General features: G+C 41.5%; 2 protein-coding genes across 9 annotated transcripts; one reads left to right on the plus strand and one right to left on the minus strand.

Annotated features, from left to right (window-relative positions):
* Positions 1-1,473: 1,473 nt before the first annotated feature.
* kpna5 (karyopherin alpha 5 (importin alpha 6)) lies at positions 1,474-10,144 on the minus strand. Of its 3 annotated transcripts, none has more exons than XM_020091333.2 (14): positions 10,019-10,144; positions 8,726-8,859; positions 7,887-7,988; positions 7,682-7,781; positions 7,128-7,255; positions 6,730-6,861; positions 6,535-6,623; positions 6,347-6,446; positions 6,048-6,211; positions 5,267-5,345; positions 5,019-5,144; positions 4,808-4,935; positions 4,336-4,514; positions 1,474-3,553 (listed from the first exon to the last, which is right to left on the minus strand). In XM_020091333.2, exons 2-14 carry the CDS (start codon positions 8,852-8,854, stop codon positions 3,366-3,368), a joined length of 1,644 nt encoding a protein of 547 aa, XP_019946892.1. In that variant the 5' UTR covers positions 8,855-8,859; positions 10,019-10,144; the 3' UTR covers positions 1,474-3,365. The 3 variants fall into 3 exon arrangements, with proteins under 3 accessions (XP_019946892.1, XP_019946893.1, XP_069392738.1); XM_020091334.2 differs by having other exon boundaries at positions 7,128-7,222; positions 10,019-10,132; XM_069536637.1 differs by having other exon boundaries at positions 7,128-7,222; positions 10,067-10,115.
* Positions 10,061-23,710, plus strand: zufsp (zinc finger containing ubiquitin peptidase 1). 6 transcript variants are annotated; one of them, XM_020091330.2, is made up of 11 exons: positions 10,061-10,173; positions 12,238-12,787; positions 12,859-12,960; positions 14,209-14,319; positions 14,439-14,551; positions 15,459-15,627; positions 18,356-18,544; positions 19,326-19,491; positions 20,336-20,496; positions 23,041-23,261; positions 23,512-23,710. In XM_020091330.2, exons 2-11 carry the CDS (start codon positions 12,247-12,249, stop codon positions 23,557-23,559), a joined length of 1,821 nt encoding a protein of 606 aa, XP_019946889.1. In that variant the 5' UTR covers positions 10,061-10,173; positions 12,238-12,246; the 3' UTR covers positions 23,560-23,710. The 6 variants fall into 6 exon arrangements, with proteins under 6 accessions (XP_019946889.1, XP_019946888.1, XP_019946887.1 ...); XM_020091329.2 differs by lacking the exon at positions 10,061-10,173 and adding an exon at positions 10,540-10,686; XM_020091328.2 differs by lacking the exon at positions 10,061-10,173 and adding an exon at positions 10,587-10,727.
* The last annotated feature ends 1,918 nt before the right edge of the window (positions 23,711-25,628 follow it).

Below are 25,628 nucleotides of genomic sequence, written 5' to 3' on the forward strand. Positions count from 1 at the left end.
GAAAGTATTGCACAAAATGAAGTGATCAGTCAGAGAAGGTGAAAGGGTTCAGGTGCTGCTCGTCATCAGGTTTCACAGTGAAAATCCCCTGCTATGGAATCTCATCCCTCTGGTTGTGCAACATAAATTAAGATGATAAGAGGAAACAGGAGGAAATGACAAAACATAACACATCAGAGTGCACAACTTGGCCTTAATCCATCTTAGTGTGTCAGCGCTTTACAGTAGAGTTTTTGGTATTCACACACACACACACATTCATACAGCACGTATATGTGCAGCAGTTTCTGTATGAGAAGGGGCAATTTTGGTGTTCAGTATCTTGCCCAAGGACTCTTCAGCATGCAGTGTGGGGAAGACAGGGGTTGAACCATTGTCCTTCTGGTTCTGCTCTACCCCCTAAGCCAAAACCGCCCCACTGGATGACTGTTTTTGAGAAACAGAAAGTTGTGTTGTGAAAACTGGACAACTGTAAGACACTGGATCCCCCGTAGAACATTGTTTCGTGACTGCAGGGAAAGTACGAGCCAAGGAGCTCAACAGAAACTGGAAACTGGCACAGCTGTGAGGAATGTAACCTGCTCTGAGGAAATAACGCCACACTGTAGTGGATATGTTTGAGCTGACATTCCACAGTCTTGTCATCCATTCTTTCCAACACTTCAGAATTTAGCGAGTTTAAATTATGGCCTTATTAACAGCCTGATCTGTATTTCATTGTTTCATGTGACACGTGTAGAGATGTGAGAAGACTAAACATCCTAAAGTACTTCCAAGAATTTTCATGGTTTAATGTTTATTAAGTATTTGTATTATTTTATATGTCCTTCAGGCTCATGATTATATTTAGACATTAAACATCCACTCTCCTATAATTTGAGTTCAGGTGTGTTTAGTTTTCTCAATCAAATATACTGGGCACTGACTGACCAGTCATGATGAGGTGTTTTCTTGCCTGGGTAAGACGATTGTGTTTCAGACAAGAGAAATAAAAGTTTTACTCAGCATTAGGCCCCTGATTTGTTTGAATTTAAATACATTAGTGCTATTGGGTTTGCTGTGTGGCGGATTTGGGAGTGGACCGGTAGTACAGTCTCTACTGCTATATCTCCAGCCTGGTGAATTACAGCTTGGTTTTGTAGTCGAGTGTTTCTTGCTCACCTGCTACACTTAAGGAGCTACATTGAGTGCATTATGCTCTCCACTTGCAATTCTTGCTTGCTCCCTCTCAGCCCAGAGGGAGGTAATAACAGATGCCCATCAACAGGCACTGACAGTTTATGCTAAACTTTTGGCTTCTTAACAATTTATATCTATTAACGTAGTCACTGGTAAAAAAAAAAAAAAGTATTCTGGAAAAAAGTTTCTATATCTGTCAAATAAAGGTAAGAATAAAAAATATTCCCTCTGAATGGTGTGATTCATGTAACCAGTTAAAACAGGAATTCAAATGAAAACTGTCATGCAAGTGTGTAAGGTTTGCAGCCAACAGATCAGTTTATTAATTCTTGTTACACAATGTAAGCGTGCATCACCCCACAGGCATCACTAGAGACGGCCTGTACTAGGTTCACTGTTACCTCTGTCATCCAGTCAGTGTTAGGAAGCACAGACTGTTGCTGCATACAGTAATTCACTCCTGGAAACGAGCTGCTGGAGTTCTAATACATTTCTACTGAGAGCCACGACGACACAGCAAATTCAGGAGAAAACAAAGACACTACCAAAAACTAAAAAAAAAAAAATACAATTATACAAACCAGAAATATTAGAAAACTATACACAATTCAATGTGCTTGATGTAATTTCTGCATTACAAACATTTTCCATTTCACATAAATATAGATTCATTTCATGTTTGGTTCTCCACCAATTAATGTTGCTGTACTTAAATGCGCATGAATCAAAAATAGTTCAGGGGTAGAGCAAAAGAAGGAACAAAAACACTGCACTTCCATCTTTAGACTAACCACAAAAGGGGAACATGAAAAATTAAAGATTTAAGTATAACAGCTCAGAAGAAAAAAAAAACTAAAACTAAAAAACTGTCTGGGGTATGGAAAAGAAAAAGTAGTGATTAAGGATGAGTGGTGTCTGTACAGTGACTGAAAATACTAATAATGCATTACAAGACAGAAAACATAATCACTTATCACACCTTCCTGTTGCCACTTAAATACTATTACACTTTCTTACATGTATATATAATATACAAAACCTCCCAAATCAGTTGACAAATCCCATCACAAGAAGGAAATGATTACAGGCAGAAAGGAAAAAATAAGATAAACCATGATGCTAGTTCAGAGAGACAAACAGAAAACAGATCTCATTAACTCAAAGGATTGTTGCACAGACTGCATCGTGAAACTGCCAGGACCCATCCTGCTCTCATACTGCTTTCTGAAATAAAGACCACTTAAAATAAACAGCAAAAACACAAGCAGTCACAGACAGCACTGTCCCAGTCTCCAGACTCACTCCGGCCAGTAAGGAGGTGACAATCCAGGAAGCCGTTGCCTTCAGAAGAGATGGAGGGGCTCCCTCATTGCTCTCAGAAGACAAATAAATATAAGACCTAGAGACCGCCAGGTGTTTTCTTGTCCTTTTAAAAGGACGGGAGAGGACAAAGACCCCAGAGAGCACATGCAGCCGCTTCTGAGTTACAGAAGTATGGAAAGACCAGGATGTACAGTAATACTGTATTTACATCCGATGCCTGCCCACAGTCTGCTAACAGGTCAGCCACTACACACTGAATCTCAACGCCAACAATTCTATTCAAGATTGGATTTAAGCCATGATAAAAAAAAAAAAATCAATCTGATGCTTTCTCTGTTTTTTCTCTGTTCATTTAGGGCTTTTCTTTTCCCCACTCCTTCCCCACTTTTTTCTCTCTGAAGACTAAAGAGGTAGTTTCACATTCAAAAAGGGATATGGATGCCGATTTTGGAGACAGTAGATTCTAATTGTAACAAATATTAACTTCATTTAGAATGATAAAAAAACTATCACAGGAAGTCAAAGGAATCTAATATTGTAGAGCTAAAACAGAGAATTCTTCTTGAAAGTGAATTGGCTTTCCATGGCATAGGCCTCTCATCAAGGGGATGGAAACCAGCAGAGCTGACCCCTCCATTCAGGCTCCCATAGTCTCAAACGGTATCAAGGACCCAAATGAGCTGTCACTTTCCATCTCCTTATCCACAGATCTCTGTGTTTCTTCAGAGTATGCATTGTTGTGAAGCCATAGAAGTCGCCATGTGGGGAGGAGCTGGCCCAGCAGAGACGAGATGAGGTCCCAGGAGAGTCTGCAGGCCAGCAGGCCGAGGCTCAGAGACCAGGAAGAAGGAGGTGAGGTGGGGTTAAAGCTGGAAACCCTCCATGGGCCCTTCCTGTTGCTGGAAGACAAACTGGTTTTGACTCTGGTCCACCTGTGGAGCCAGGCTGGCATCCTCCTCCTCCACACCAAAGTAGTGTTCAATCAGGTCAAAGGCCTTCTGGTAGATCTCCTGATTCTCGTGGCTCTGCAGGAACTCGATTTTGTCTAGACCTGCAGAAATGCATCCACACACACAGATCAATTTTTTTCTACATTAAAACAAAGCACCAATGTGAAATACGATACTATTATGATAAGCTATTTCCTGCATTGTACAGAACATTTCTTATGGTAATGGGAGGTGTGAATGTTTAGTGGAAAGTTTGAATGACACAGTTGTCAGCAGAGTGTGATGGGGGAGACAGAAGACACCTTAGAGCTGTGTGTAGATTCCACAGCCGCTGGTCGCACATTAGAGCAAACCAATAAAAGTAAGCAAACTGTGGTAAGCAGTCCATCTGATCAATAAAAGCCTGATTAGACTGTGTCAAAAAAAACAAAACACTTAAGCCTACAGAGATGTTTGGAGTGTCGGAACCAGGCAGGAACACTGAGGTGGCCACAGGAGACTCGTGTTCCCAAACAAGGGGACACCTCCGTTGTCTTGGTTTGCAGCAGGCTTTGTCGACGGTACCAAAAGGTGGAAACACAGTAAACCTGTTTCAAACCAGCACCATTGGAGCAGGTCTCAGAACCACACCAGTGTCACTCCCGGCATCGTTTATCGCTGCCTCACCATATATGACAAGACTAGTAAGAAAGGGAACAATATCCCTTGACAGGAAATACTTCTCCCCAATCAAGTAATTTAACACCATCACCTTCAAAAAGGGGAAAATCTAATAAATAAATTCCTGTCATATTCTTTAAGAAGCTGATAAATGAGTGGGTGTGGCTGATGTATTTTGTACATTTCTGGGATGTTACATGTGTAATGTGCGGGAGAGTTGTACCATAAGCCTCCTCAATGAGAGCACAATACGGGTTGATGCCTGTTCCGTTTTGTTTGGCCTCCTGTTCTCCCAGTCTGAGGATGTTCTCCAGACCATTGAGAGACACCTGTACGATCTTGGAGTCCATCACTGTCAGCAGGTCACACATGGGTTTTATCGCATTCAGAGACACCAGATACCTGTTCACACAGGGACAAATGTCATAAGTATATTTTTTAAGTGAAACTATCCATTTTATTTCAATATCATTTTTTTAAAACTTCCAAACAGTAAAAAAGTGTATTTTTGATTTGAAATCATTACCAACAGACGGAAAAACTTAAGCGGGTGATGAGATCTTGAATTGTCTGTGCACTGGTCTTGTTCAATTGTTCAAAATGACTCAATACAATGAATGTGTGGGAGTTGGGGGGAAAAAAGTGTGCTGCATTCATTTCCACCCTGGTAGTGTTTCTTCTACTTTCAAACACACCGTATCTGTGCAGGAGTGCCGCCAGAGGTGGCATTAGTGATGGCCCACGCTGCCTCCTTCCTTGTGCGGAACTCAGCCTTCTGAAGAATTTCAATGAGTACTGGGAAGATGTTGGCATCAATCACATTCTACAAGGAAAAGTAAGATTGTCAGCTGCACTGAATGACCACTTTTTTTCAGACATGAAACTCTAAACTAAACCAGCCTTTACCTGAATCTGAGCTCTGTTTCCTGCTGTGATGTTAGACACAGTCCAGCACGCCTCCTTCTTGATGGACTCCTTGGGACTGCTGAGGAGGTGCAGTAAACATGGCAGTGCTGAACAGTTCAAGATTACCTGAGAAACAGACAGAGCGTAATATTTTCATCATTAATAAGTATATCATAATACTGTATTTAATGTCTGGTGAACCAGCCAGTAAAGAAATCAAGTGGGGGAATCAGGAGTTGAGCTTCTACCTGAGTCTGGATGTCATCTCCTGTTACAATGTTGCCCACCGCACGTAAAGCAGGAGAAACCACCTTATAGTCGCTGTGCCTATAAAAACAGTGTTGAGATGTATATGACGTTATAAAATGAAATTATACATTTTTATGCTAACAAAATAGAAAAACAGAGATGATCAGGTTATATCTGTGCTCTGCATAAATTTTCTTAGAAAAGTGCACACGTCAGTTCAGTTTATCAGCTTTTAAACAACAGTGGACATCACCGAAACCCCCCCCCCCCCCGAAAAAAATCTAGACCATTTCATTGTGGTGGCTATTTCCCATGCATGTGGCCACTGTGGCTTTGTGGGTGGTGCTACTTTTTTCTCATCAGATTTGTTGGAGAGATTCAGGGGAAAAAGAAGTGTTGCAAAATCGGAGTATCAGGGCGAGCGGTGTGAGCCCCCAACCGCTTTTCCAAATTTGTCTTTTGAGTCTGAACTAAGGAAAGAGAGAAAGTTGAATTGTGAACAGCCAATGTGCCTGACTGCACTGGGATCTACATCCAGCTCAGCTGACCTAATCCTTCTATCTGCCCACACTGGTTTGTCTTCATGCAGGAGGCCACTTTCACTGAAGTTATATTGTCTCCCGAGGGACTCCATGATAATTGATGGTGGACTGTATTTAATATTTCTTTATTCAAACATGAGCATACAGATATGAGCTCAATAAAGTAGAAGAGGAGACAAAGAATGAAGAAAAAGACAGAAAGGTGACAAAAAATAATGCGAAACAGTCATTTTCTTACATGAGCAGCTCCACCAGTCTGCGGCACACCCCAGAGTCAATGACTGTCTGGATCTTCTCATTGGGGCCGTCAGAAAGGTAGGACAGAGCCCAGCAAGCATCAGCCAGAACATCTGGATCACTGCTGAACAGAAGCCTGGACAAAACACTGAGAGAAGGAGACACCTGACACACACCAGAGACAAGGACAACAAAGACATATGGACAGTTTACTACCACAGCTGGATGATCAAGAGTTAATGCTGAAAGCAGAAATACTGAGGTACAGTATTCCAATTTAGTCATGACAAGTGGACTCACCTTGGCAAAGTCCGGTGGAGGGTTCTTCCCCCGGCAAAGGTTGGACAGAGCCCACACTGCATTGCGGGTTGTTGTGAGACGGTTGGATTTGGCAAGAAGCCTGGACACAAAAACACAGGATCCAATTGTTGTATCATGTTGAAATGTAATGATTGACACATGCAATGAGTTAGAGCAAGGACACTCACTGCTGCAGAGACGGCAGGATACCACAGTTCAGCACATAGTCTCTGCACTCAGCATTATCTCCTGCTATGTTCCCCAATGCCCATACAGCCTGAAACACAACACACAGTCAACATAGTCCAACAGGCTCCTAATATTCACTTTGGAAACAATATTGTTCGGTGTCTGTGATAATATATTATCTTTTAGCCTCTCACCTGTTCCTGGACATCCTCATACTCAGAGTTGAGCAGCTCAATGAAAATGGGAACAGCTCCTGTTTCAATCACCACCTTCGTGTGAAGGAAGGTACCGGAGGCAATGTTGGTCAGTGCCCAGGCTGCCTCAAACTGTTAGAAACACACAACACACACAAAATACACACATGACACTGGACTCAGCACACAGGCAATCATTCAGATCATGATTAAATACAAATGGCTCAAATAACAAAGAACATAGTTTTACCTATGATGTATTATTCTTTACACTGCTCAAGTATTATTCACTGCTCACACGATGCGTTCGGAAAAATCTATTCCAAAACCATAGCTCTCATCTGTAACCTGAATGGTTTCAGTGTCAGAGGCTGTGTGCAGTGCTGTGGAGCTCTCACCTGCAGTGTGCAGTTTTCACTTCTCTTCAGGAATTCCACAAAGCGGTTCACAACACCAGGAGTGGAAATGACCTCATCTATGGGTGGGTTAGGCTCTGTGCAGGAGAACAGATCAGAACTCATCCCTTCTTCAATGTGACCGATCAAAAGAATGAAAGTGGTTTAAAGCAAAACAGTGGTTTTAATCAACAAATATGCATGAAAAGTTAGAAGCCAGTTCACATGCACTTCTGAATGAATGTACATTTGAGTTGTAACATAACACGAACATACATCATCGCCGTTAAGTACTTCTACTTGCTCACGCAGGTGACGTGGCTGATCATCCAAACTATCCATTCAGCGAAAATATCAGGATTTGTATTTGTATGTTTTTACTAAAACTGAATTACTAACAGGGCTTGTGTGTGTGTGTGTGTGTGTGTGTTTGTGTGTGTGTGTGTGTGTGTGTGTGTGTACAAATAGACACTACGCTGTGAGAGATTATTACTTAAACTTCAGGTCAAATTATTTACTGTAGAGAAATATTAGGATTCCCAGGATACAGCACAAACCTTTTGAGAGTAATTTCCTGAATTTCTGAGTAGCAATTAGTTGCTGGTCTGGGTCTTCAGAAAAGATCATCTGAATCATGTCTGGAGTTATAATCCCATCCTGCAAAAAAGTTGACATTAGAATAGATACATATTCAAAATCATACTCCAAATGTCATCCAGGCCAAAGTTGAAAGAAAGAACTCAACAGTAAACTAACACTTACCCCAGCAACAGGTACTGTGGAGCTAATGTCTGGATCCTGAATTGGACATTCCAGCATGGATTCTTCATTTGAAGGTACAGATACATTTCTCCTCTTGAACAGCTGCAGGAAGAGTCAAAGTCACATGATTAACCTGCTGGTAGTGGGCGGGGGGCTATAGTAGCATAGTCATAGATCCCAGTCATGAAACAAGGAGGGAGGCCATGAGGGGACTCTTTATCAGGAAAAACCTTTTGAATATGTCATTTTCAAGAACAAAGATTTTTAAACTGGGTGTATTAGGCTGGAGTGGGACTTGATGTAAATATTTACAAAAATGTCTTCTAGGGCAAAGAAAACAACAATTCCTACACATTAGTGAAAACATCACTAGGATTATTTTATATACAATATTTGTGTCAATAGATCCCTTTTACCTAGATCTAACACACTGAACCTGATAGACCGAAAGTAAACAAGGCGTTCTCCTCTTGCTGTGTACTCTGCCAGTTTTTTGGCCAGCATTGATGGAAATAAGGCTGGGCTGAAATTTGGTTGAGAATAGGGAACTGTACATCAGTTCCCTATTCTCAATCAAATTTCAGTTGAGAGGGTCGCACGCACAAACAAGCGCACTGCACAAACAAAACATGACCCACAAGAGGAGATGTTACCGCACAGCGCACACACAAATTACATGACTGACGCATATACATGAACCACACGTGCACTTGTAGATGCCCACAGAGATGGTGCACCCAGGACTATAACTTTGCATTTGTCATTGTGCTTGTGCGACTAAAAAAAGAAGCCTTAACCTAGAAAGAGGTTTAATCAAGTGCATAAAAGTGAAAGTTTACCTGCTCCTCTCTTTTCTGTTTGCGCAGCTGGATACCTTCCTCCTCTCTTCTTCTACGCATCTCCTGAGGATTCAGCGCTTTGTTCTTGTAGCTCTTCATCCTGAAGCCGTCTTTCCCCTCACTCGCCATCGTGTCTGAGGAGTAAGGGTGGACAAGGAGTTAGCATCTAGGTGTATTCACTCAGGAAATGTTGAAAATGTAAGACAATTGGAGAGCATTTTGTTCAATAGAGCAAAACTTATGACAACTGAAGGCTACAACAGGTTCTCTCTCATGTTTGGAGAGGGAGGGTTTCACAAAGGACCCCACAATGACTTAATTAGCCCATATCTTCCTTACTCCTGCATGAACCTTTAGTTTCATTGAGATTTGGAATAGTGCAGCCCAATAGTGAGATGATTTGACATGGAATTACTCAAAGGGTCCCACTGTAACATGTCTATAATACACCGACATCTATACAATCAGGGGCAGCTGTTTTCTCTAGGTCAGATATAGGTTTGTGACGCATTTACCGTGAAAATATAATAAAATATATTGTCTACTATACCAACACATATATTCGGTAAAGTCAAACAACGAGTTGAGATGGTCCAACCAGACTGCAGATGATCGATAAGTAGAAATGATGGATCTAAAAGGTGGCACAGTTTGTCTATTAGACGATTCTTATTGATGGGTTTGTAATCTCCCTCGTTATGCTGATCATGCTAAGGTACCGCATGTCAGTTTCCACACAGTGATGATTTTAACATTCAGGGAAGTCATCGCACATAGGCAACAGGAACTCAGCACTGTGTGGTTTAACAACATTAGCTGTGGAGGTGTTGGCCAAAACGTGTCAGCTCAGATTCAAGTGTGTCGTCGTTCATTTGAGTGGCTGGAAGACAGATCAGGATCGTGCACAGTGACGGACAGTGACATGTCTGGGACTCCTCCGGTGTAGGCCGAGTTAAGCGGCGTTAACCAGCCCAGAAAAGGAGGTCATGTCCAGTACCATCCAACAACCAGCTCAACGCACATGCTCAATGCTCGATACTGACATGACCGGCCCGCAGACAGGTGGGGCCCACCGTCCAGTAGCACTTTACTTTACTGACACCGCTGCGGGCAGCTTCACTGCATGTGTTTTGCTGTTCCTGGTCAGTTACTGAACTAGCTACACGGCTAGCTCGTCAGCTGATGGCGCGTTTTATCCACATCTCGGCGGGGTTTAGTTCCACTGACAGCCACGTCCGCTGCCACAGCACATCACCACAACACTGAGTCTTACCCCCCGCGGATACAATGTACCTGTGAACGCGTACAGCTGCTCGATCACTTCAACCTCTGATGCTTTACCTCCGCTTTCAGGAGCAAAATGGCGTCCCGCTAAAAACTCTCCCAGAAAACCCCTCGCGTCAACAACAGGCCGCGTCACTTCCGCCAGCTGCGAGAGGTCAGCCTGGGTGAGTTTTATAAAATGATTTCGTTATTTTAGCAAATGTGTTTCTCACACAAATGTAGTTTTCTACAACAACCCACTCTTTTCTGTATATTTCTGTATATTTCTGTATATAACGAGGCGACTTTGAGGACTTCTTTATCCATTCCCCAGTATGTATGCACCTTAATTCCAGATTGACCACTGTGTGTTCATTTGTTGTCTTTATTTATTTTTATTTTTGAGTGTGTGTTTTGTATCGTGTATTCTCGATTCCTTTTGTTGCCAATCGCTAAGTAGTTTTGGATATTGCGTTATTTGTCTACATGGTTGTGATATGCCTTATTGTCTGAAATATATTTGAATCTGTATAGTACAGCTACACATATGTTTTCTATTTGAAAAACAAAATGATCGGGGACACAAAAAGACGATTTGAAAGTTCATTTATTTTGAAAGATTTGGGCCGGAAGTGTGACAGTGTTGTGGCGCCGGGCTCATCGTGCAGGTTTCACTGCAGAACAGACAGAAAAACACCGTGAGTACGTTTCCATCGTGTTCAGACAGACTGACGCAGAGGTGAGGAGTACATGTGCTCACTGCACAGCCCATCGCTGCTTGCTCACACTGACTGTCCACCTCCTCCGCCAAACTCCAGTGAAAAAGATGCTAATTTACGGATCGTTTTTCGAAAGGCAATGTTACACACCTTGTAACATATGCAGACTTCAGAATAAATAGTTGTCTTTATTTCGGTTTACTCACAGATTAACGGGCAGCACTCCTTATCGACAAAAGTGAACTATTTAGAAATGTAGCAGGAGACCTTAAACCCACTTTACATTGATGCTACATTCATCAGTAAACAAGAGAAATATGGCTCCTTCACGAATATGATCTGTTTCTGTTTTGCACAGTTTCCCCCTCAGGTGCCGGTGTTCCAGTTTAACTGGTGACCAAGTTAACTGGTTAAATATCCGTTTACATTTCTGTCTATCTGAACCTCTTTATATACGGTCCAAAATATATACAATCCATATGTTGTGCATATGTGCATGTCACACACACACACACACACACACACACACACACACACACACACACACACACACACACACACACACACACACACACACACTGTGGCACCTCTCCAAGCACCCTGGCACTCTGCCTTGTGTTTCTTCGATGGAGGTGGTGGACCTTCTGTGAGGAGAGAACAGGAACTCTGGATTGTGGTTGAGACTTTTTATTTGCCCAAGAAAACTTTAGACTCTTTAATCAGTAGCTGCCTGAGTTAAGGTCAAACTGGTGATCAGGTAAATTTGTGGTCTTTGTTGACTTTTCTACTGTCTGTGTTCCAGTTGTGGAAAAGATGTGTACCACCTTGATGTCACAGAGGACACTAACAGCGGTGGCAGGGGTTTTGGTTTCCCTTGTCATTATTTAATCTTTGTTCATTCATATTGCCTCAAATGAAAATGCATGGTGCAAAGCACCAAACGTGCGTTTTCTAAGGTTTCTTGCATTTTTGACGTGAGTTTTGAGGACTACATTTTTAATAAATATGTCGAGTCTGCGACTCGCATCAACAATCGTGTGTGTGTGTGTGTGTGTGTGTGTGTGTGTGTGTGTGTGTGTGTGTGTGTGTGCGTGCCTGCAATGTAAGTTTAAATAAATGCCCAGTTCTCTGGGCATCAGAGGAGAATATCTTATTTATGACAGTTTGGTTCTATAGTATACATAAAACAAGTGGTCAGACATGACACTGCCATGGTGGCTTGAGCTTCTACCCCCAGTGTGTTCATACCAGTGTCAACCACACTTTACACAGACCAGACAGTAGGAGTCACTCCTCACTAGGACAACTAACACCACCAGCTTTCTGTGTTTCTCTGTGGGACCAGGATTCTGACCAGAAAATTAGTTACTATTCCCCAAACTCAAATGCACCACTGCGTCATGCTTTCCTAAATTAAAATACAAAGGATTTCTTAACAAAGTGCACCTTTCTTTATTAATGCTTCTTTTGATACTGTGAGTTGTGACAATAAGCCATTTTGTGGGAAGTAAAACTGCCTTGTGTCTGTAGGCTGCAGCCATGCTAACCTGTGACATCTGCGGTGAAGACATATTGCTGGAAGAGGACATGAAGACTCACCTCCTCCTCAGCCATCTGGAAAATGACATGCACTGTCCTCTCTGCTCCTTGTCTGGAGTGTCATATGATGAACTATTTTTCCACATCAGCAACGCACATCCAGAGAGGCAGCAAACAGCACAGGGTGAGGCTCACCTCACATTCACTTCAGGGTCTTCTGCTGCAACCAACACAGGTGTGACTGAGAGAGAGAAGCCTCAGACCTCTCAGTCCTGTTCGGCAAGAAGCAGCTGTGATGAAGTTGACGTGTCACCCACCGGTGCCACTCGTCACACCACTGACTTGATACAACTTAAACAGAACAGTGCACTTGAAAGTGGACATTCGTCTTCTGGAGAAACTGCATCTACCACTTTGAGGTCGACAAATCGAAGCCCTGAAACCAGACAGGCCTCTGCCAGGCACCATAATGAGAACAGTAATGGACTTAATTCTGAGCACAACAAAGCCAAACAGAAGCGACTGTCTCTATCAAGAAGAGGTGATTACATTTTTTCAAACTAATTTGCAAAATAAAGCCAGCATTGACTTGAATTGCCTTGTTTGTTACAGAGGAGCGGTTTTCGTGCCCCATGTGTGCACTTGTCTGCAGCAGCTCTGTCATCCTGCATGAGCATGTAGAGTTGCACCTGCAAGAACAGAACTCAGCTGAAGGTAACTTTCTTCCCCTAAGATTAGCATCTCTGCTGCCCTGTGCAGAATGTACGGTTCTGTCCTTCTCACCAGTTATAATCACAGCTAATCAGTAGGATCTCTTCAAAATTCTCAGGCTACCCAAACAAGTTCCACAGACAGAAGAGCTCATTGTTTGTTAAGATGCCAGATAAGTCTAATCCAGATATGTACATGCTGTATATTTATTCTGGCTGCTCTTTGTTGAGGATCAGCACTGGATGCCTGTTCACCAGGCATGATATTTTCATTATGCAGCTGGGTAGTATTTCCCAGCAGCAAATAAATGATGTGTCTATAGTCACAGACTATAGTGGCAAGGTCTGTCTGTCTGTCCACCTCCTTGATCCAGTGTGAACTGTCATTATTAATATTATATGGACCCCCATTGTGTTCGGAACCTTTGCTGATCCTCTGACTTTTCCTACTGTGCCGTTAACAACTGTCAGTGTACAAGAATGCTAAATTAAGATGGTGACACATAGTGACACAAACAGCAGGTGCATCTGATGAATCTGATGAATCTGAATCTGTCGAAATCTTCAAAAAACTCCTCAAGCACCACCTCTTCACTAAAACCTTTGGCCTCACTTAATGCTCCATCCTGCTGTTATTTTTGATCATGTTCTGTATTTCCTACTTTTTCTTTTCTCTTCTGTCTTGTCCTCACAAACTTATGTAAAGCGTCTTTGGGTCCTGTGAAAGGCCCTATATAAATTCAAGCAATTATTATTATTATTATTAATGATCTCCATGCTGACAGTGAGTTAGTGTGTAGAGGTAGAGTTGACTTGTCAATGCCATTATTTCAGTCCCATTTTCCTCTTGGACTGTGCCTCTCAGATTATCACACCCTCATTTTCATGGTTTGTATGCACCTCTGTCTGACCCAAAGATATATATCGGATAGAAATAATAATGAAAGCAAAACTGATGCTAGAGTCATTTCAGGTCTGAGTTAGACGAGAGAGAAGAAGGCCCCTACTTCAGTATTAACTGCTAGAGAAACTCTTTCATCCAAGTTTTAGTTTAGTTTAATTAAAGTAATAACGGTAACTGCTTAGTACAATGACAGGAACATGAATGGTTAATACTAGTCTGTAGGTTTTAACTTGATCATCAACAGGTGACACCAACTGGAGCAGAGAAAAGTCTCAGTCTCAGTTGCCCTCACATGAAATTTGTTTCTGATGTGTGGACTTACATGGAGTTTTGCAATTTGCTTTGTAGGGGAGGAGAGACTTGAGTGCCCCATGTGCTCTGTTGTGTGCCGGGACAGTGTCTCTCTGCAGGAACATGTGGAACTGCATTTAGAACACGGAGCAGCAGGGAATTGTGCAGGTGGACACACTGTGTATCCATTTTTCCAAAATCTTCTAGGAAGTCTAATGTGTTTGCCAGGAAAAGTTTGGGAACCACTGACTAATACCGTCCTAACTTTTGGCTGACCTGTGTTGCAGCAGGGAGTCCTGGCTCCGACCTGGCGCTGGCCAGACAGCTGCAGCAGGAGGAGGAGGAGCAGAGGAGGAGGCAAGAGGAGGCCCAGGAGGAGAAAGAGTTCAAGAAGCTGCAGGTCTGGATTTTACACTGCAGAACACTGTTTGTCTTTTTTAACTTTAGATTAAAGGGTCAAAGGTGTCACCGTTCAAATACTCCAATTACAAATCTCAACTCCAACCCTGTAGGAGTAAAAAAAAAGTCCCTGGAGTAACTTAACTATTGAAAATATTCAGTTTCCACATATTTTAGCTGTGTGCAGACTAAAGCAAAGACGTTTTCATTGTAATGTTGCATTTATAAACTGGCAGTATCATTGACCTTTCAGGATATGTGCAATAATGAGGGTTTTTAAAGTAATACATTCACTTCCTTTCTTTTATTGAGGATCAGTCAGCAAAATAACTAACACAGATTATTCTCACACTGTAATGACCCTTGAGCATATGGGATGATAATTCTCTGTGGGATGTCATCAACCATTTACAAAGAATCTGCACTCGGCCCTAATGTCTCATCCTGTAAACATCTCTCCGCTCTATACTCAGTGTTCACTGTTATGAGCCGACATGACAGACATCTGCACAACTATGAATTAGTACAAGACACTGGAAGACACAAGCAGACTATGTACTAAACACAATGAGGGAGAGGTAAGGTAGCAGGGGGCTTTAACCCTATCTAACCCATATAAACCACAGGATATGATATACTTGAGCTAAGGCATACACACTTAGCATTGGTTCCTGACCTAGTTTTGCTGTTAAGTCATGTCTTATCTGAAGAGCCTTACAGTACTTCCTCTTGATTGCTCCACTGTCATGTGTGTGCTGTCTATAGCCTGTGTGTGCTGTCTGTAGCCTGTGGTTCCACAGTGCATGTGATGCAGGAGCACAAGTTTGTGTATGTACAAACTTTCAGTCTTGTGCTTTCACAAAACCGCAGTGTATCAACCTGAACTGTGTGGTACGTTGACTGTGCAGAGGCAGTTTGGTATGGACGGCAGAGGGGGCTACCGCAGACAGATGGAGAGCACCATGGAGAGAGCTGTGGCCAAGGGCCTCATGGCCCCGTCAGAATTTCATTGTAAGAGGGCTGAGATGATGGAGTCTCTGGCCTCTGGGGTTGATGATGGCCGAACCAGAACTCAGGGTATGTTTCTGCATGTCCTGCAACTACAACTGTGCAAAATCAACACAGACATAGTTTCTGTGAGCGTTACCCTGTCACCTACACTGTACTCAACCTTTTATCCCTAGCTTAACATTATAATGATAACACAGGCAATTTGATTACAAAGCCTATTCATTATGAAATCCTCCTTATTCTAGTAACTAGTAATAATGGTAATATTACTTCTGATAATAAATAATAGATATTCGGCAAATAATACTTGAACTGCTACTGCTGCTGTACTATCACTAATGATAATGTATCGACACATGGCGGTGAGTATGAGACAGAATTCTCATAAAATTAGTTTTTTCCCATTATTAGCCTATCAGAGAGTAAAATGCAGGTCAACATCTCCATGCCTGTTGAAAGTACCTATTAAAATGACTATCTGTGCTAAGCACTAATTCAGATGACTGATGGATGATATACAGTGACGAGTAGAAGTGTTTTTTTCCATGTGGGGTCTGAGAGACTAAGAAGGTGGTTTTCAAATGAGTTCTAACTACATTTAGGTGGAAAGATGACCAATTCGTCAGAATGGAAAGATTGCTGCAAGACTTCATTAGAGTAGGAGGTGATGAATAGTAAATAATATAAATAATATATTCCTCTTGCTGCAACCAGGTTTGTTATATTAAAAAAAACACATGATCAGTTATCAGATCATAGACTAATATAGATAGATAGATAAAAGTGACCTCGTATTTATGAGTCCACATTTAATTCACCTTTCTTTTAGTTATTGCTGTTACAATAGCCTTACTCTTCTTCTATTTACTTTTGATTAAATTAATTAAGGTGGTCAGGGGGAAGACAGTTCTTGGGGGTTGCTGCTTTAATATAGACAAAGAGAAGTGTATCTAACTCTTAGAAACTGTGTAACCATTGTTTTTATATCTAGTTACTTAAAAAAATTTAATAATATATTCTGGTGAATTGTAGTGTCTTTCTCTTAATTTTTTTTATTTGGCATATTCATACCCTTTAATACTACCATGTTCCACTAGAACAATTGATCAGGACTGTTGAGTTTATGTTCCTGCCCATCTGTCAGATTCCCAGAATTTGTCAACTCCCTGTTTCGGTCCATGTCTTTATCCTGAACCAGTTGTTCAACATTCCCACACCTTTCACAAAATGTTCTTTTAGTTGATCTCTGCGTGTGTACTAATTCCCCTAATGCTATATTCAGTTGCTTATATAAACTACTCTGTGTTCTGCAAATTGAACAATGTAACAGGTTAATGAGTGACGGCACAGGCTGGAATCCAGCCCAGCAAGCTCAAAACTAATGCCAGCGTTCATTGCTGATATTAATCGAGGAAACAAAAATATTCTAAACAGAGTTTGTTGTATTTGTTACAACACTTCTGGTTCCTGAAGCCAGAGATCAAAAGGAAAATATACAGTTTGACTGTTTCCGTTCTTGTGAGTGGGATTATATAGTCATAGCTCTAGTTGAACAAATGACAGGCCTTGTTTTCTGTTCATGAAAACCACTTCACTGTTCAGCGTTGGAGCCCAGCAGAAGTAATTACCACTTGAGATCACACTGTTCCTCAGCAAAAGGTACAAGGTGTTGCCAAAATGTGTCACCAACTCCCACAACAGTTCTTACAGTTGCCAAAGTCCCTTTATTGATCTTCAGGTTTGCATCTTGATGGAATCTGTCTTACATTCATTTTCAGAATTCAGTGGTCAAGTTTCCACTTTATTGATCAATTACTGGCTCTTTGGCTTTGCAATAAAAAAGTTTTCTGACAGAATCAGCACTATGTAAAAAACAGCTGCCCCTTCTTTCATTTCATTAGACCGCTGTGTTGGCACAGTGGGGGTCCTGATGCTATGACAGGAGCAGGGCTGCTCGGCAAAGACGCTATTTGGCAACGCACAGTGTCAACCAATTATTAAGAGCAGCTGTGCATTCATGGACACCAGATTCTCAATATTAAGAGACAGGATATGTTGTGCTGTGTTTCTGTGTCTGTAAAAGCTTAAAAAAAAATAATATTTGCATATTCCCTTTGTGCAATTGCTATACTGAAATGAAAGAAAATCCACACACTCTTTAGTCTGATGCTGCAATTTTAATTTATATTTTATTTGAAAATAGGTTTGTCCCTAAGTCATGGCTGGCTACTTAAGTTTTATCTGTCAGGGCCCCCGATGCTCTGGAACTCCCCGTCTGACGAGATTGGGCTCGCCAACTCACTATCTATCTTTAAATCACTGCTCAAAACATATTTTTATAAGAAAGCATTTTTAACATGTGATTTGTAATTCTGGTACTACTGTGTTGTTTTAACTCCTTTATCCTATTTTTATCTTACTTTTATTGCAACCACATTTTATGTAATTTCTTAAATACGACAGCGTTTGACTCTGCTGCCTATGACAGTAGGTATTTAGTTTTTAAAAAAGAGGTAATGATCTACTGCTCATTATGACTTCTGCATCATGTAATTATGGCTTACGGTGTCATTATTAAAAAGTTGTGGTGAAGAGCTCATAAAATAGAACAATCAAACATGAGTCAACTGTTCTAGGCACTGTGGTACAGCACAGTATAAACAACAGTTTTAGCTGTGACTGTTATTTACAGATCAAAGTCTGATCTTATTGTGTCAGCAACATTACTCATGTGCTGCTGGAATGTCCTTAGCTGAACCCGTTTAACATGTACTCTCTTCACCTCTGTGTCTAGGTGTGGTCAAAGCATTACACGAATACTACCAGACTGAAAGTAGGGACTGTGTTCATGTGTGGCTGAGTGCTGACACAGACCACTACTGCTCCTCACCGGGGGACAAAGGTTGGGGCTGTGGATACAGAAACTTCCAGATGCTCATCTCTTCTCTACAATGCATAGACGTCTATTCTTCCTCACTACAAGGTGCACAAACACTCCACCTGAAATCACCATTTCTTCTCTTTCTGATGATGATGATGATGATGATGATGTTATTTTCATGAGTGTATCTATGCCTTGTCATAATGTATGTGATTCACTGTTGACTGACTGATTTAAACATAAACTCTGTTACTTTCATGAGGATGCACACTGAGGTATTGTCATCTACGTACTAATTGAAAGTGCTCCACTCTCTGTCATACCTGAAAGCTTAGTTAGAGCTGATGTTATTTGTGTATCGATGAATTCCCCTCAGCTTCCAGTTACTTAAGCTTGTGAACTCTATTTTTAGTTTTGTCAGTTACTGTATGTTTGTTGAAACTAGCGAGTATGAAGATTGTTAGATAACTGTCTGGCTGTGATGACAATCACACTCTTTGTTGTTGTAGAGATTCATAACTCTTTCTTGTCGTTAGTGGTTTAACAGCTGTAAAAGGACAAGCAGACTTGTTATTTCAATGATCGAACATTTTGTACTATCAAGCACTGCTGTGGTTGAAGTGGAACAATGTGGTCTGTGAGCCACCACCCGCAGCTACCAGTTAGCCAATAGTAGTATTTCACCACCACAAAAGCATGAAACAGCACGATCCAAAATGTCTCAAAATACTTTAGGGTAGATATTTTCTTAATAAGTGAAGGATTGCAGGATATACTGAGAAGAATGAGTAAAACAGCTCTTCTAATGTTGCGGTGCTTTACTGCCTCTCCTCACCAAACACATTTCCCTTTCCATTTACTTGAGTGTCTCCTTGTCCTCCAGGTAAGGATGTGCCTAGTATCCCGCGGGTGCAGAGTATGATTGAGGAAGCTTGGAAAGAAGGCCTGGATCCACAAGGTGCATCCCACTTCAACCAGAAGCTGCAGGGAACACGAGCCTGGATTGGAGCCACAGAGATCTACTCCCTTCTCACCTCACTGGGAATCAGGTGAGCAACACTAGAGTTAAGCTTGAAGAATGACTGACACGAGTAACATAAGATCCTTTCAGACATGCACTGAACTCTGGAGAACCTCTGGACATTCTGCGGAGGGGCTGTATATGTGAATGCAAACGTCTGAGTGAGAGCCTCTGGACATTTTGCGGCAGTCCCCTGGTAAAAAGTCTGCAGAAAATCCGGAGAAGCTGATGAGAACACAGAAGATCCTCTGCAGGATTCACCGCACGCGAGCGGGGATGTCGATGACATTTTTTACACAAGACAGACACACACACAAAAAATATCTCTTTGAAGATTGAAGTAAAGGAGATGAGAGCTTTTGGTGATGAATTGTAAAGCTGCCAATGTTAGATACAGATTATTGTTTTCCATCTTTGTAATGTTACGTGCAGAATTGAATCCAGAAACAAATCATCTGAATCGCTGATGAACTTTGGTGGCTGGTGTCAACACATTACTGCCCTACCACTAAAAGTAACATGGACGTAAAGAGTCTCAAAGGATCTAATGCAAGACCTGTGGATGGTTTAAACTAAAAAGATAATTACGTAATGATAATTACATCATAGCAAAATCAGAGGAATGAGATCGGTCCACAGACTGTCCCTGACCCTGATGATATAAAGCCTGATATAAAACAATGATTAAAAAATATAAAGGAAATGGGTTTGATTCAGTATCAGTCACAGAGAGTGTCGAGCTGTCGTCAGGCCCTCAGAGTGTCATTCAGGTCACATTTTATTTGTGACTTTAAATCTCTCTGAAGCTGGAGGGGGTAATGTCTCGGTGGAATGTAATCAAAAGTAAGGCCTGTACTGCATGTGTTTTTTAGTGCCCGCATCATCGACTTTCATCAGCCAACGGGCCCTGGTGGCACCCACCCACGGCTGTTTGAGTGGGTGAAGCAGTACTACTGTCAATCCAGCAGGAGCAGCAGACTGCCTCCCCGACTCAACCAGACCTCGCTGCCGCCACTTTACCTGCAGCACCAAGGTACACATTCACACCACCAACACACCCTCTGTCACACACTGACTGACCACATCTTTGTTTCTGTAGCTGGATGATGTGGATGATGCCCTCAGTTGCTGAGCTGATTGGTTAACTGAGTATTTTAAACAGATGTGTGGCTTGAGAAGACGGTCGTTATGCAATCGTAGAACTCTTTGGCCAATAAACCAGTGGCATAAAATGATCATTTTAGAGGCCTTGGAGCCAGCGTAAACCTCAGATGGCTTTTAAATTGTCCAGTCTTAACATAACATTTACACTTTACTTAAAACTATGGAGAATTTTAAAAGTTGTTTCTCAGTTAGTCCAACGCAAGTGTGAGTTGTATTGAGCCATTTTCTGACATGACCTCCGGGGGAGGTCAGAAGAATTGTCAGACTTTAACACTTGAACAACGCAGCAGGAGATTCTCTGCTCAGACATGTTCACAACAACACAGACATCTCCAGTGTTCAGGTGAGGGCTGGTGCAGCAGGTAGAGGCAGGACTCCTTTGTCAATGTCCTCTGAGTGTGTGGCACCACTTTTGAATCAGCAGATATGTTTTGTTTTTTTAGTTGCATACAAAACTGCTGCTTGCAAAATTTCAATAAGGAGAAAGGAAGTGGACGCTGAACTGAGCTGGTTTTATGAGTTGTGGAGTTTGAAAGAGGAGAGTGTTTACTATCTCGAGGTTGAATGAAAAGATCCCGCTGAGTTGCGATGCTGGAAATGTTGCATCCAGTGTTTTTGGGAGCAAAAGCTGTCTTGGCCTTCGCTGCTTAAGTTTTATCTTTTAAACTGCCTCTCATCTGTCCACCAAATAAATTAACATCTTTTTTCTCCTTTAACATATTTGTGGAAGGAGAGCGAATCATTTTCATTAAGCTAATGATCTTTTTCCTGCTCTGCTGAAACAGTGATACTCTTTCTACACTGGCGTTTTTCCAAATATGTGTAGATCTTTTTGTTTTCTAATCCTTCACTTGATAACATAAGTTCAGGTTTCCTGTTTACACTGCTGTGTCTGAAATCAAGTTGCTGCAAGATCAGGTTACTCCAGTACATGGAGTGTGGACTGCAGAGGCTGTACTCACATTAGTCACTCTCTGTTTGTCTGTGCTGTTTCCAGTTAGATCAGGAGGCAAGATTTTCTATAAATGTCTTAGTTTTATCTTGACTCTGAGTTTATCCGGTTTAGGATTAAAACTGGGTTTAGTCCTGATTTAAGATCAGATTGAGGTAACTAATAACTTAATTCTAAAGAATATTCTGTCTATTCAGTCTGTCATTTGAATGAGAACATTATCTCAGATATTAAAATATCCTAAATGAATAAAACATAAACCACACACAACCAAAACAATAAATAAAATGGACACTGGCTCTGTTAACAAAAACTGCTCTTGAATAAATATTAAACATTTGGGACATGATATATTTTTAACAGCTCAGTAAACTTGATGGTTATGATTTAGATGAACTTTTAGCTTTGTATTGTATTAGGTTAGTATTACAGCATTATCATTTTGTGTGTGCGTGTGTTCTGCTCATCACATTCAGTACTGTTCAGATCCGAATAACTTGTGATCAGTGTTGGTGTTTATTGTTTAAGAGTAAAGTGAGTGCAGGTCAGCAGGAGTGTGGATGGAGGACACTCAGACAGACTCTGTATATAAAAAAGTAAAGTACCTGGCATATAGAGGCTCGAGCCCTTCTGCATTCGCCGCAAGGTCGGTTACAACTCGGCCCTTTTCTGCAAGTCTTCACTGCTCTCTTGCCCAATTTCACGCCTACTGTCCCATCAGTAAGCGTGAAAAGCCCCAAAAATATCTTGAGAAAATTTGAGAAAAAAGTCCATCAGCACAGACCGACTTTGTCTCAACATGCCTCCTCTAACCCTTACCAAACAAACATTAGGAAACAGTACATTTGTTCTGTACATGGTGTGTGTGTGCGTGTTTGTGTGTGTGTTTGTGTGTGTGTTTGTGTGTGTGTTTGTGTGTGTGCATGTGTGTGCTTGTGTGTGCGTGCGGGTGTGCGCGTGTGCACGCGTGTGTGTGTGTGACTGAGTCAGAATAAACCACAGCTTGTGAGTTCATGGTGATGATGGAGCCTAATGTGCCTCACTGAATTCACTCCGGGAATTTATTTTGGAAAGTTTTCCACACCATGTTTAAACTTTTGAGATGTGGAAGCTTCATGGTGATTCTTGTCTGTTGTTCATGTGCTTTGTGTGTTCTGTTCTAGTGTGTGTGTTCATCAGGAAATTGCTTTGCACAGACTTTAGCACAAACATTTGTTGGTAAATGTGAGACGTCTGCTTCATAACCACAAACAAGGAGGGGAGTTAGGAAATAAACTTTTGGTGGAGTAATGTATTATAAAGTGACCATTCTCACTCTGTGACAGACAGCCAGTCTTTCCCTTCACTGTCACCAATGCAAACAGCATTCTTCTTTCCAAAAAGGTAGGAAAACATAATGTGTAACCCAGTTCTTTTTGAGCACAGTTGTCCCCTTTTCTCTCTCCTCTGTTCCCCCTACAGGTCACAGCCACTCCATAGTCGGTCTAGAGCAGAAGAAGAATGGTAGCCTTTGCCTCTTGGTTCTGGATCCTGGCTCGTCCGTATCAGACACCAGGAAGCTGCTGAGCAGGGACACCATCTCTACAGCTGTCCGCCACATCAGGAAGTTCCCCAGCAGCCTCAAGCACAAACAGTACCAAGTGGTGGTAGTACATGGCCTCTTATCTGCTGACGAGAAACAGGTGAAGTGTGTGTGTGTGTGTGCGCGCGGGCGTGTTTAGCTGTTTTTTTTGACTGAACAAGTTGAATCCTTCGTCTGTTTGGTACTTCAGGTTTAGTTACTTCATGTGCATGTTCTTGTCATTGACCACACGAAGACCTTGTTTGAAGGTCTTTTCAGTACTTGAATTAGAAGTCTGCAGACTATGAATGAGTGCTGATTAAAATGCTCTTTATCTGTGTATCAACACTCTTTGTTGTCTGCTTTTACAGATTAGCATCTTGAATTCTAGGACACTGAGTGCTGAAAGGATCCCATGAGCAGTGGCACGCTTCGATAGCTCTTCTGTCTCATCTGTTTGTTTTAACTGTGGACACATCTTGTATTTCTCACACCAAAAGCTGTTTAATGATGTTTGCTAATAAATTTTAGAATTTTTTTAAATGTTTCAAATAAACTATTTGCTCTTCATGCCATCCAGTCATTTACTACTTTTCAACACACGCACACACACACACACACACACACACACATCACATTGTGTAACTCAGTGGTTCTCAAACTTTTTCTGACCCGCCCCCTTTGGAGGAAGAAGAATCTCTGTTTGAGTTTGAGAATCACTGGTGTAACTGATGATACAACAGGGTTTCAACTTCTACTGTGCAATACAAATGGAATGATGAGTGATTTCAACAGCTGCTCAGGTTTTCATGTGGTGTTTTAATGGATGAGGTCAAAGGCCTCCACTAACGTCGTAAGGAATTATTACACTTTCATAAGATAGAAGATTAACCTTCAGGGAAATCATTACATGCTTAATGAGTGTGTCTGCCATCTGTTTACTGAGCCGGTGCTGCCCTCAAACAATGCATGAGCTGAGGTTTGGCACTATACAAATGGAATTAAACTGAATTCAAATGAGTTGAATGTGTCAGAAGCTAAGAGAGTTAGTACCTTGGATATACAGTTTCCTCCAGGAGACGGCCGGTTGGTCAATGCCCTGGGAAAAAGATATGACATGACGGAAATCACAACTGCATTTATTCAGTATTTTTTAATCAAATACTTACTTGGAGTGGGACAAAGTACTGATAAGGCAATATACCATCACTCTGTCTGATGAGATACAATTATCAATATGCTTCTGCCAATTTCAGTTTACTTTATAATATATAGTTTGGACTTTTACCGGTTAATGGTTATTTATACAAGTTACAGTGTGGTTGTTAAAGAGTAAAAAGACTTTTGAGCATTGTTTTATTTCAGTTTGTGTCTATGAAACTGACAGACTGCAGTGAATAAACACAAATCCTGAACTCTACCTATTCAGGGGCATTTTGTATTTTCCTTCAGTTTTTCATCAGTTGTACCATTGAAGTATTGTCTTGCAATATATTGATTATCACAGAATGTATCCTGATATTATCAAAATTGCAGGCCACGTATTGCATATTGTATCATTCCCCTTCGATTCCCCCCCAAATATTAACTCACAAATGTACGCATCAGTTGACCCATGACATTACTTTCATATTCATTATTCACCATTAGCTGACAAAGTTTGTTGCAGTTAACAGATGCAGAAAAAAATGAAATAAAGTGGATTTTTAGTTAATTATCTTAGGTTTTATTAAAGAAATAGAACAAATTGGTCAAAATGTGTAATTTTGTCTAACCAACCAAAGCTCAGAATAATCTGCAAGACAAGGGAGTTATATAAAACAAGACAGAATATCCTCCCAATGTAAAGGCAATCTTACAAATGGGTGAAAGAGCAAGTGGTGTCCCTGTGAGCTGTAGCGTGGGAGGTTTGCAGACTGTCCATTTGGACTCAAACTGTTGCTCCCTCAAAGTACCAGTACACCTGAAGGGAGACTGAGCAGGGTTGTGAAGAAGAAGTCAGTATCCAGATGTGCACAGCTGACACTGCTGCCAGATGAGCCTCTGCTGCCCTACAGGAAGTGGATATTCACATTTCTGTGATTTTATTGTATTGAACTCAGTCCTGCCTCCAGTATTGCACTGGCCCTCGTTGCGGAAGCAGTCAGACGTAAAAAAGTTAGTGCACACATACGAAACTTTAATGATTGTTGTGAGCACATTTTCATTAAAAATTACAATTAATCCGCAGTCGTCAAATCCTCAGATGCAGGGAGAACGTGGAGAGTTCTGTATTGGCTTGTGCAGCTAACACCAGAGCAATATTCCAGGATTCAGTGGGCAGAACAAATACCCAGCTCGGGGAGCATCACTCAAACGGGAGCCCTGTAGGACGTCACATGGGGCTAGACATCTGAATGGCTTGTTCGAGCACACATTTAGCCAAAGACACATGGGGGACATGTTAGAAAACCTTTAAAATGTGTATTTAGCATAATATGGGACTCAT

The sequence above is a fragment of the Paralichthys olivaceus genome, chromosome 13 (genome assembly GCF_024713975.1).
Source record: "Paralichthys olivaceus isolate ysfri-2021 chromosome 13, ASM2471397v2, whole genome shotgun sequence".
NCBI lineage: Eukaryota > Metazoa > Chordata > Actinopteri > Pleuronectiformes > Paralichthyidae > Paralichthys > Paralichthys olivaceus.